This window comes from Stegostoma tigrinum, chromosome 2, assembly GCF_030684315.1.
Source record: "Stegostoma tigrinum isolate sSteTig4 chromosome 2, sSteTig4.hap1, whole genome shotgun sequence".
In the NCBI taxonomy this organism is placed as follows: Eukaryota; Metazoa; Chordata; class Chondrichthyes; order Orectolobiformes; family Stegostomatidae; genus Stegostoma; species Stegostoma tigrinum.
In genome coordinates, this window is record NC_081355.1 from 162,100,360 (window position 1) to 162,112,468 (window position 12,109).

At 47.8% G+C, this 12,109-nt stretch overlaps 1 protein-coding gene across 1 annotated transcript in view; it reads right to left on the bottom strand.

Annotated features, from left to right (window-relative positions):
- The window catches only part of mapk15 (mitogen-activated protein kinase 15), an 85,590-nt gene that overhangs the window by 57,826 nt on the left and 15,655 nt on the right, over positions 1 to 12,109 (bottom strand). The window contains exon 4 of the mRNA XM_059640999.1: positions 11,982 to 12,072. Coding sequence (XP_059496982.1) covers positions 11,982 to 12,072 — 91 coding nt within the window. The remainder of the gene's footprint in view (positions 1 to 11,981; positions 12,073 to 12,109) is intronic.

Genomic DNA, 12,109 nt, shown 5'->3' on the forward strand with positions numbered 1-12,109 from the left:
TCCCTTAAATATGTGGCCCCTTAGTCTGAAGGCATGCCCTCTGGTCCCAGTATGTCCCACCAGGGGAAACAACCAAGAATGACAGAATTTTACAGGACAGGAAGTAGCCATTTGACCCATCTTGTCTGTACTGGCTTCCAAAAATCTACCTAGCTAGTCCTATCCTCCAGCCCTATCTCTAGGTTAATCACTTTCAAATGTATACACAGCTCTCTTTTGAAACCTCTCCCTGTCTAGTCCTCTGAGAATCTTCAAGCCTGCTCTGCCATGCATTATGATCACAGCTTATCACCTAAGTTCATAGCCTTGATTTTGATTTTGCCCATTCCTTTGAACCCTTTAGCCCCAAGTGCTATATCCAAGAGCAGTAGACATTTGCACATGGACTTTATGTGGAGATGCCAGTGTTGGACTAGAGTGAACAAGGTCAGAAATGACACAACACAGGTTGTAGTCCAACAGATTTATTTGAAAGCACAAACTTTTGGAGCCTCAGTCCTTCTTCAGGTGTTAGTGAGAGAGGTTGTATCAGAGACATAATTAATAAATAAAAGATCAATGCTTCACACTATTGATGAGGGTGTACTACACAAAACTAAGATGCTGTTAAATCTTTGATAACAAAGTGTGGGGCTGGATGAACACAGCAGGCCAAGCAGCATCTCAGGAGCACCTGAGATGCTGCTTGGCCTGCTGTGCTCATCCAGCCCCACACTTTGTTATCTTGGATTCTACAGCATCTGCAGTTCCCATTATCGCTGTTATATCTTTAATCGGTTAGAAGGCTTTATTCATTGATATGTGTATGTAAATCCCCAAAATCCTTTCAAGTCACGGTGTCGATAGAACTAAAGTGTCGGTATGCGTGTGAGCGAGAGTGTTCATGCGTGAGGGAGACAGGATGAGTATGCGCAGGAGGGAAAGAGTGTGAGGGACTGTGTGTGTGTGTGTGTGTGTGTGTGTGTGTGTATGCACACGCACGTGTGGGAGGGAGAGTGTACGTGCACGCGAGAGAGTATCTGTGTGCAGATGAGGGAGAGAGTGAGTGAGTGTTTGCATGTGTGAGAGGGTGACAGTATCTGCGTCTGTGTTTGGGGGACAAAGACTGTGTGTGGGGGAGGGAGAGGTGTGGTGGAGGGAGAGGGTGTCTGCGTCTGTGTATATGGGAGGGACTGTATGTGTGTGTCCGTGTGTGTGGGAGGGAGTGTCGGTGTGTGTGTGTGTGTGTCTGTGGGGGGGGGGGGGGGGAACTGAGCGAGAGTGCGCGTGCGTGAGGGAGAGGAGAGCGTGCGCATGTGAGGGAGATTGTCTGTGTGTATATGAGGGAGAGGGAGTGCATGCGTGTGTGAGAGGGAGTGTGGATGCGTGCGCGTGCATGCACGTGTGTGTGTGTGTGTGTGTGCACGTGTGCATGTATGTGTGTGTGTTAGAGAAAGAGTGTATAGTGTGGTGGGGTCACCTGTAGTGCGTCATGAACCCAAGATCCCGGTTGAGGGTGTCCTCATGGGGGCTGCACTTGGCTAACAGTCTCGGCTCGGAGACTCTGCGTTGTTGCGTTTCCCGAAGTCCATCCTGGAGGACTTTTAACGGAGGATCCGAGGTTGAATGTCCTTGACCAGTGAAGTGTTCCCCCACTGGGAGGAAACATCCCGGTATAGTGATTGTTGCACTGTGTCCATTCATCCATTGTCGGAGCATCAATATGCGGGACTTCAATATGCAGGTGGACTGGGTGAATAATGTTGCTGGTGGATCCAGAGAAAGGGAATTCATGGAATGTTTGCAGGATGGCTTTTTGGAACAGCTAGTGATGGAGCCCACAAGGGAATAGGTTATTCTGTACTTAGGTGCTATGTAATGAGCCAGAATTTATACAAGATCTTTAAGTAAGGGAACACTTAGGAGGCAGCGATCATAATATGGTAGAGTTTAGTCTGCAGTTTGAAAGACAGAAGGCAAAATCGGATGTAATGGTGTTACAGTTAAATAAAGGTAATTACAGGGGCATGAGAGAGGAACTGACGAAAATCGACTGGAAGCAGAGCCTAGCAGGGAAGACAGTAGACCAACGATGGCAGGGGTTTCTGGGTGTAACTGGGGACACAGTACAGAGGTTCATACCAAAGAAAGGAAAGATTATCTTTTCTGATGAAGGGTCTTGGCCCGAAATGTCAGTTTTTGTGCTCCTAAGATGCTGCTTGGCCTGCTGTGTTCATCAAGCTCCACGCGTTGTTATCAAAGATTATCCGGGGTGGGATTAGACAGCCATGGCTGACAGGACGTCAGGAAATGTATCAAAGAAAAAGAGACAGCCTATAAAGTGGCCAAGAGCACTGGGAAATCAGAAGATTGGGAAGGCTACAAAAACAAACAGAAGACAATAAAGAGGAAAATAAGGGAGGAGAGGATTGAATATGAAGGTAGGCTAGCCAGTAATATTAGAAATGATAGTAAAAGCTTCTTTCAATACATAAGAAACAAACGAGAGGCAAAAGTAGACATTGGGCCGCTCCAAATTGATGCTGGAAGGCTAGTGATGGGAGATAGGGAATAGCTGAAGAACTTAATAAGTACTTTGCGTCAGTCTTCACAGTGGAAGACATGAGTAGTATTCCAACAATTAGGGAGAGCCAGGGGGCAGAGTTGAGTATGGTAGGCATTACAAAAGAGAAAGTGCTAGAAAAGCTAAAAGGTCTAAAAATTGATAAATCTCCTGGCCCCGATGGGTTACATCCTAGAGTTCTGAGGGAGGTGGCTGAGGAAATAGCGAGGCGTTGGTTATAATCTTTCAGAAGTCACTGGAGTCAGGGAAAGTCCCAGATGATTGGAAAATTGCTGTCGTAACCCCCGTGTTTAAGAAAGGATCAAGGCAAAAGATGGAAAGTTATAGGCCAATTAGCCTAACCTCGGTTGTTGGTAAAATTCTAGAATCCATCGTTAAGGATGAGATTTCTAAATTCTTGGAAGTGCAGGGTTGGATTAGAACAAGTCAGCATGGATTTAGTAAGGGGAGGTCATGCCTGACAAACCTGTTGGAATTCTTTGAAGAGGTAACTGGTAGGTTAGACCAGGGAAACCCAGTGATGTTAACAGAACATAGAAAAGTACAGTACAGTATGGGCCCTTCAGCCCATGATGTTGTGCTGTGACCCAGATCGCAAGAATAGGAATCTTGCATGAAACCATTACACCAGTGGCGCATCTCTCTAGACTTCCAAAAGGCCTTTGATAAGGTGCCTCACGGAAGGCTGCTAAGGTGAGGGCCCATGGTGTTTGAGGTGAGCTACTGGCTTGGATTGAGGATTGGCTGTCTGACAGAAGGTAGAGAATTGGGATAAAAGGCTCTTTTTCGGAATGGCAACCAGTGACAAGTAGTGTCCCGCAGGGTTCAGTGTTGGGGCCGCAGCTGTTCACTTTATATATTAATGATCTGGTTTTAGGGATTGGGGGCATTCTGGCAAAGATTGCCGATGATATGAAGATAGGTGGGCAGGCAGGTAGTACTGAGGAGGTGGGGAGGCAGAACGATTTGGACAGTTTAGGAGAGTGGTCCAGGAAACGGCTGATGAAATTCAACATAAGCAAATGTGACGTTTTGCACTTTGGGAAAAAGAATACAGGCATGGACTATTTTCTAAATGGTGAGAAAATTCATAAAGCAGAAGTACAAAAAGATCTGGGAGTGCTAGTCCAGGATTCTCTAAAGGTTAATTTGCAGGTTGAGTCCGTGATTAATGTTGTCGTAATATTGTCGTTTATCTCAAGAGGGTTGGAATATAAAAGCAGCGATGTGCTTCTGAGACTTTATAAAGCAGTAGTTAGGCCCCATTTAGAATACTGTGTCCAATTTTGGAATCCACAGGAAGGACATACTGGCACTGGAGCGTGTCCAGCGGAGATTCACACGGATGATCCCTAGAATGGTAGGCCTAACATATGATGAACGGCTGAGGATCCTGGGATTGTATTCATTAGAGTTTAGAAGGTTAAGGGGAGATCTAATAGAAACTTACAAGATAAGGTATGGCTTAGAAAGGGTGGGCGCTAGGAAGTTGTTTCCGTTAGGCGGGGAGACTAGCACCCGTGGGCACAGCCTTAGAAGAGGGGGTAAATTTAGAATGGAAATGAGGAGACACTTCTTCAGCCAGAGAGTGGAGGGCCTGTGGAATTCATTGCCACGGAGCGCAGTGGAAGGCGGGATGTTAAATGTTTTCAAGGCAGAGATTGATAATTTCTTGATCTCGCGAGGAATTAAGGGCTACGGGGAGAGTGCGGGTAAGGGAGTTGAAATGCCCATCAGCCACGATTAAATGGCGGAGTGGACTAAATGGGCTGAATGGCCTTACTTCCATTCCTATATCTATGGTCTTATCAGCATGGTCTCACCAATATATCATGCCCCGGGGCATCCTTGCTGCAGTATTTGGGATAGACAATATTGGCCAAGTCACATGAATATCTGCTGTGCACATGGTGGGTGGTGTTCCCACGTGTGATGTCAGATCATCGACATGGACGCTGCCATGTCTTACCGAGGTTGCCATGATAGTGTTGTATCGTGTTGTGGTTGATGTTGTAATGAAGGTTGGGTAGTTTGCTGTGAGCAATGGTCTACATAGAACAGAATATAGAACAGAGAACATTACAGTACAGGCCCACGATTTTGTGCCAAAGTTTTCCCCTAAACCTAAGGTCTATATAACGTCCACCCCTACCTTATACTATCGTCCATATGTCTATCTAATAGCTGCTTAAATGCCCCTTATGAGGCCGACTCCACTACCCTCTCCGGCAATGTATTCCACGCGCCGACCACTGAGTAAAAAAACCTACCTCTTACGTCTCCCCGATATCTACCTCCACTCACTTTAAAACTATGCCCCCTCGTAAAAGCTACCTCCACCCTAGGAAAAAGTCTCTGGCTGTCTACTCTATCTATACCTCTGATCATTTTGTACATCTCTATCAAGTCACCTCCCATCCTTCGTTGTGCAAAAGAGAAAAGCCCGAGCTCTCTCAACCTTCCCTCCATTCCTGGCAACATCCTGGTAAATCTCCTCTGCACCTTTTCAAAAGCTGCCACATCTTTCCTGTAATGAGGTGACCAGAACTGGACACACTACACCAGATGTGGCCGAACCAGAGTTTTGTATACCTGGAGCATACCTTCATGGCTCTTGAACTCAACCCTTCTATCAATGAAAGCTAACACACACGCGCCTTCTTAACAACTCAATCTACCTGGGCGGCAGTTTTCAGGGAATTGTGAGCATGAACCCCAAGATCCCTCTGCTCTTCCCATTAACCCTGTATTCTGCTTTCAAGTTTGTCCTACCAAAATGAATCACCTCACACTCTTCAGGGTTAAACTCCATCTGCCACTTCTCAGCCCAGCTCTGCATTCTATCAATGTCCCTTTGTAACCTAGAACAGCCCTCCGCACTATCCACAACATGACCCACCTTCATATCGTCAGCGAACTTACTAATCCACTGTTCCACTCCTTCATGAAAATTGTTTACAAAAATCACAAATAGAAGAGGAGATAATAGGAACTGCAGAAGCTAGAGGATCCAATATACCAAGGTATACAGCTGGATGAACACAGCAGGCCAAGCAGCATCACAGGAGCAGGATAGCTGACGTTTCGGGTCTAGACCCTTCTTCAGAAAAGGGGGAGGGGAAGGGGGTTCTGAAGTAAATAGGGAGAGAGGGGAAGGCGGACCAAAGATGGATAGAGGAGAAGATAGGTGGAGAGGAGAGTATGGATGAGGAGGTAGGGAGGGGATAAGGTCAGTCCGGGGAGGATGGACAGGTCAAGGGGGCGGGATGAGGTTAGTAGGTAGAAAACTGGGGTGCGGCTTGAGGTGTGAGAAGATGGCGGAAGTGTCGGAGGATGATGCGTGGAATCCGGTGGTTGGTGGGGTGATACATGAGGACGAGGGGGATACTTTTTTGGTTGAGATTACAGGGACGGGGTGTAAGGGATGAGTTGTTGGAAATGCGGGAGACACAGTCGAGGGTGTTCTTGGCCACTGTGTGTGTGTGTGTGTGTGTGTGTGTGTGTGTGTGTGTGTGTGTGTGTGTGTGTGGGGGGGGGGGGGGGGGTTGCGGTCCCTGAAAAACGAGGACATTTGAGATGTACGGGAGTGGAATGCCTCATCCTGGGAGCAGATGTGGTGGAGGCAAAGGAATTGGGAATAGGGGATGGAATTTTTGCAGGAAAGTGGCTGGGAGGAGGTGTATTCTAGGTAGCTGTGGGAGTCGCTGGCTTGAAATGGGTATCGGTTTCTAGGTGGTTTCCCAAGATGTAGACAGAGAGGTCCAGAAAGGAGAGGCCCAACCTTAAGTTCACCTGGACCTCTCTGTCTCCATCTTGGATATTAGTGCCCCTCCAGTTCAAATGCAATCTGTCCTTCCTGTCCAGGTCCCACCTTCCCCAGAAGGTATCCCAATGGTCCACAAACCTGAAGTCCTCCCTCCTACACCAGCTCTGTAGCCACTGGTTCAGCTGCACTCGCTCTCTGTTTCTGGCCTGACTAGCCCATGGCACCAGTAGTAATCCTGAGATTATTACTCTGCTCATCCTGGCTTTCAGCTTCCAATCTAACTCCCTAATTTCACCTGTCAGGTCCTCTTCTCTTTTCCTCGCTATGTCATCAGTACCGATGTGTACCACAACTTCTGGCTGCTCTCCCTCCCGCTTCAGAATTCTGAAGACTCGATCCAAGACGTCCCTGACCGTAGCACCCAGGAGGCAACATACCATCCGGGAGTCTTACTCGGTACCATAGAATCTCCTGCCTGTTCCCATAACCATTGAATCTCCTATTGCTATTGCTCTCCCAATCTCCCTCCTTCCCTTCTGAGCCACAGAGCCTGGCTCAGTGCCAGAGACATGGCCACTATGGCTTTCTTCTGGTAGGGCCCCCCCCAAACAGTATCCAAAGTGGTATACTTATTATTGAGGGGAACAGGGGATCCCTGCACTGCCCATTCCCTTTCCCCCTCCTGACAGTCTCCCGGCTACCTTTTTCCTGTACCTTGAGTGTGACCACTTACATGTAACTCCTCTCTATCACCCCCCTCAGCCTCCTGAATGATCCCGAGTTCATCCAGCTCCAGCCAAGGTTCTCACTCACACACACACTGTCCTCTCTCTCTCTCTCTCTCTTTCTGTCTCTCTCTCTCTCTCTCCCTCTCACACACACACACACACACACACACACACACACACACTTGCAGATACATTTTGTTTTGTTCAAAAAGCACAAAATTTATAGACAGTCAGTCAACATGGTGTTTTATAGATGCATACTTCAGAAATTAAACCAGTCTGACTCCAAGCCAAAACAGAAACAAACAGTAAACAAGGTCTCACACCCAACATGCATTGACTGACCTAAAATGTCATCTCTTCTTTACACTGATAAAACCTTTAGTTCTCTCAGGACAGTGACTTAAAAGGAATTTGGAGATTTACATATACATATTAATCAATTAAAACCTTCCAGCTGATTAAAGATTTAACAGCATTTTAGATTTTTTTGGTATATTCCTCATCAATGGTATGAACCTTTGATCTTTTACTTAAATATTGTGTCTGATATTTCCTCTCTCACTAACACCTGAAGAAGAGTTTTCAAATAAACCTGTTGGACTATAACCTGGTGTTGTGTGATATATGGACTTTAGTAAAGCTTTTGAAAAGGTTCCACCCTGTACCCTATTTGATAAAGTCAGATCACATGTGACTCAGGCAGAGCTTGCCAACTGAATACAAAGTTGGCTAGATGGTTGGAGACAGAGGGTGTTGTTTTCTGGATTGGAGACCTGTGACCAGCAGTGTTCCACATGGATCGGCGCTGGGTCTAGTGCTGTTTGTCATTTAGATAACCAATGAATGAAAATTTAGGAGGCATGATTCGTAATTTTGCGAATGACACCCAAATTGACTGTACAGTTGACAGTGAAGAAGGTTCTCTAGGATTACTGAGGGGTCTTGATGCATTGCACTAACACTGGGAAGATGACAGTTGAGTGGTATTCCCACTGGACTGTTAATCCAGAAACCCCGGTAATGTTCGGGGCACTCAGATTTTTATTCCACCAAGGCAGATGGTGGAATGTGAATGAAATTTTAAAAAATTTGGAAATGAAGAGTGTTGCCATGCTAATGGAAAGACCTGATGGTTTCGAAGAGGGTATAGAAAAGGTTTACAAGGATGTCACCTGGTTTAGCGGGGTTATTCGCTATGAAGAGAGGTTGGGGAAAAAAAACTTGGTTTGCTTCCACTCGAAAATCAGAGGCTGAGGGGCAAGCTGATAACAGCTTTACAAAATTACGAGAGGCATGGCTAAAATGGATAATCTTTGGATAAAACGGATAATCTTTCTCCCAGGGTAGAAATGTCAATTACAAGGGGACATGAGCTTAATATAAAGGGGGTATGTTAAAAGGAGATATGAGAGGCAAGTTTACTAAACAGAGGGTTGCAAGTGCCTGGAATGTGCTGCCTGGGGAGGAGGTAGAAGTGGATACAATAGCAATGTTTAACAGGCATCATATCAGATGCATGAATATAGAGGGAAGAGAAGGATGTGGACCGTATAGAACCAAAAGGTTGTTCGAAAAGGAAGGTGCCACGAATCGACGCAGGCTTTGTGGGTCAAGGGCTTATTCCTGGGCTGTACTATTCCCTCTTCTCAACCTTGACGCACACCTAAGGCACACTGACCTTCAGGTTAAATTGACCACTATTCATCTCTAACAACAGAGCAGCCATGCAGTCCCTTGGGACTATGGCAATTTTACATAGATAACAAAGTGTGGAGCTGGATGAACGCAACAGGGCAAGCAGTATTTCAGGAGCACAAAAGCTGACGTTTTGGGCTCCACACTTTGTTGTCTCCGATTCTCCAGCATCTTCAGTTCCCACTATCACGGGGCAATTTTACCTATACTTGTTAGATTAACCTGAAAGTTTATTTTCTTCCTCCGCTCCAACCCCAACCTCACCATCAAACCCGCAGACAAGGGCGGCGCAGCGGTAGAATGGTGCACTGACCTCTACATCGCCGAGGCCAGACACCAACTCTCCGACACCACCTCCTACCGCCCCCTCGCTCATGACCCCACACCCGAGCACCAAACCATCATCTCCAACACCATTCATGACCTCATCACCTCAGGGGACCTCCCACCCACAGCCTCCAACCTCATTGTTCCCCAACCCCGCACGGCCCGTTTCTATCTCCTTCCCAAAATCCACAAACCTGCCTGCCCTGGTCGACCCATCGTCTCAGCCTGCTCCTGCCCCACCGAACTCATCTCCACCTATCTGGGCTCCATTTTCTCCCCTTTGGTCCAGGAACTCCCTACCTACGTCCGTGACACCACCCACGCCCTCCACCTCCTCCAGGACTTCCAATTCCCTGGCCCCCAACACCTCATCTTCACCATGGACGTCTAGTCCCTATACACCTGCATTCTGCATGCAGATGGCCTCAAGGCCTTCCGCTTCTTCCTGTCCCGCAGGCCCGACCAGTCCCCCTCCACCGACACCCTCATCCGCCTAGCCGAACTCGTCCTCACCCTCAACAACTTCTCTTTTGACTCCTCCCACTTCCTACAGGCTAAGGGGGTGGCCATGGGCACCCGCATGGGCCCCAGCTATGCCTGCCTCTTTGTAGGTTACGTGGAACAGTCCCTCTTCCGCACCTACACAGGCCCCAAACCCCACCTCTTCCTCCGGCACATTGATGACTGTATCGGCGCCGCCCTTTGCTCCCCAGAGGAGCTCGAACAGTTCATCCACTTCACCAACACCTTCCACCCCAACCTTCAGTTCACCTGGGCCATCTCCAGCACATCCCTCACCTTCCTGGACCCCTCAGTCTCCATCTCAGGCAACCAGCTTGTAACTGATGTCCATTTCAAGCCCACCGACTCCCACAGCTACCTAGAATACACCTCCTCCCACCCACCCTCCTGCAAAAATTCCATCCCCTATTCCCAATTCCTCCGCCTCCGCCGCATCTGCTCCCACGACAAGACATTCCACTCCCGCACATCCCAGATGTCCAAGTTCTTTAAGGACCGCAACTTTCCCCCCACAGTGATCGAGAACGCCCTTGACCGCGTCTCCCGTATTTCCCGCAACACATCCCTCTCACCCCGCCCCCGACACAACCACCAAAAGAGGATCCCCCTCGTTCTCACACACCACCCCACCAACCTCCGGATACAACGCATCATCCTCCGACACTTCCGCCATCTACAATCCGACCCCACCACCCAAGACATTTTTCCATCCCCACCCCTGTCTGCTTTCCAGAGAGACCACTCTCCCCATGACTCCCTTGTTCCCTCTACACTGCCCTCCAACCCCACCACACCCGACACCTTCCCCTGCAACCGCAGGAAATGCTACACTTGCCCTCACACCTCCTCCCTCACCCCTATCCCAGGCCCCAAGATGACATTCCACATTAAGCTGAGGTTCACCTGCACATCTGCCAATGCGGTATACTGCATCCACTGTACCCGGTGTGGCTTCCTCTACATTGGGGAAACCAAGCGGAGGCTTGGGGACTGCTTTGCAGAACACCTCCGCTCGGTTCGCAACAAACAACTGCACCTCCCAGTCGCAAACCATTTCCACTCCCCCTCCCATTCTTTAGATGACATGTCCATCATGGGCCTCCTGCACTGCCACAATGATGCCACCCGAAGGTTGCAGGAACAGCAACTCATATTCCGCCTGGGAACCCTGCAGCCTAATGCTATCAATGTGGACTTCACCAGTTTCAAAATCTCCCCTTCCCCCACCGCATCCCTAAACCAGCCCAGTTCGTCCCCTCCCCCCACTGCACCACACAACCAGCCCAGCTCTTCCCCTCCACCCACTGCATCCCAAAACCAGTCCAACCTGTCTCTGCCTCCCTAACCTGTTCTTCCTCTCACCCATCCCTTCCTCCCACCCCAAGCCACACCCCCATCTACCTACTAACCTCATCCCACCTCCTTGACCTGTCCGTCTTCCCTGGACTGATGTATCCCCGCCCTATCTCCCCACCTATACTCTCTCCACCTATCTTCTTTTCTCCATCTTCGGTCCGCCTCCCCCTCTCTCCCTATTTATTCCAGAACCCTCACTCCATCCCCCCCTCTGCTGAAGGGTCTAGGCCCGAAACGTCAGCTTTTGTGCTCCTGAGATGCTGCTTGGCCTGCTGTGTTCATCCAGCCTCACATTTTGTTATCTTGGATTCTCCAGCATCTGCAGTTCCCATTATTTCTGAGTTTATTTTCTCCCTTGTTTTTGGTAATCTTCTGTTGGTTTCCAAAGTTTCCTCAAACTTCTCGCTTCCCAACAATCTTTGTCACCTACTAAGTCTTTTCTTTCAATTTGTCACGATCCTTAATTTTCCTGGTTAAATGTGGTTGATTTATGCTTTTGTGTGACTCCTTCTTCTTCTTCTAAATTATGAGGTATTTTCTTCAACACCTACCATTGTTCATCAAAGATGTTTTCTGCTTATTTAAGTTTAGCATGGTTGTTTCAGACCCAAGATTCACACTCTCAAACTGAAGGTTCACTGCTTCCCAGAGGGTCACTTATTAAACATGTCTCATAAAAACATTACCAGATCCCTGATTGAATCCACAACTTATGATTCTAAGAAAATGTTCTGAATATACTAGGAATTCTCTCTCGTGGCTACCTCTGCCAATTTGACTACATGAAGATTAGAGTCACCCATGATTAATTCCCTGCCTTTTTTTGCCTTTCTACCATTTTTGCCCCACTGCTCCTATTTAGTGCTTTTTTTTTCTGTTTATACACTCCATCCCTTCTTGTGCCACTCTGGGTATGATTCCTTAAATAGTTAATTATCCCGGCCTCAATCCCATCCTTTCCTAGTGTCTAACCCTGGCCCCAATTTGATCATTTCTCAGTACATCTGACACTGTACCTTACCCATATACTCGAAGACCAAGTAGATGTCTTTGTCATTTGCTGCTCGAATCACATTAAGCAGTTTGATAATATTAGGATGGTTTCCAAATTCCTAGCAGATATAAAAAGAATTTAGTGCAAATGGCTAA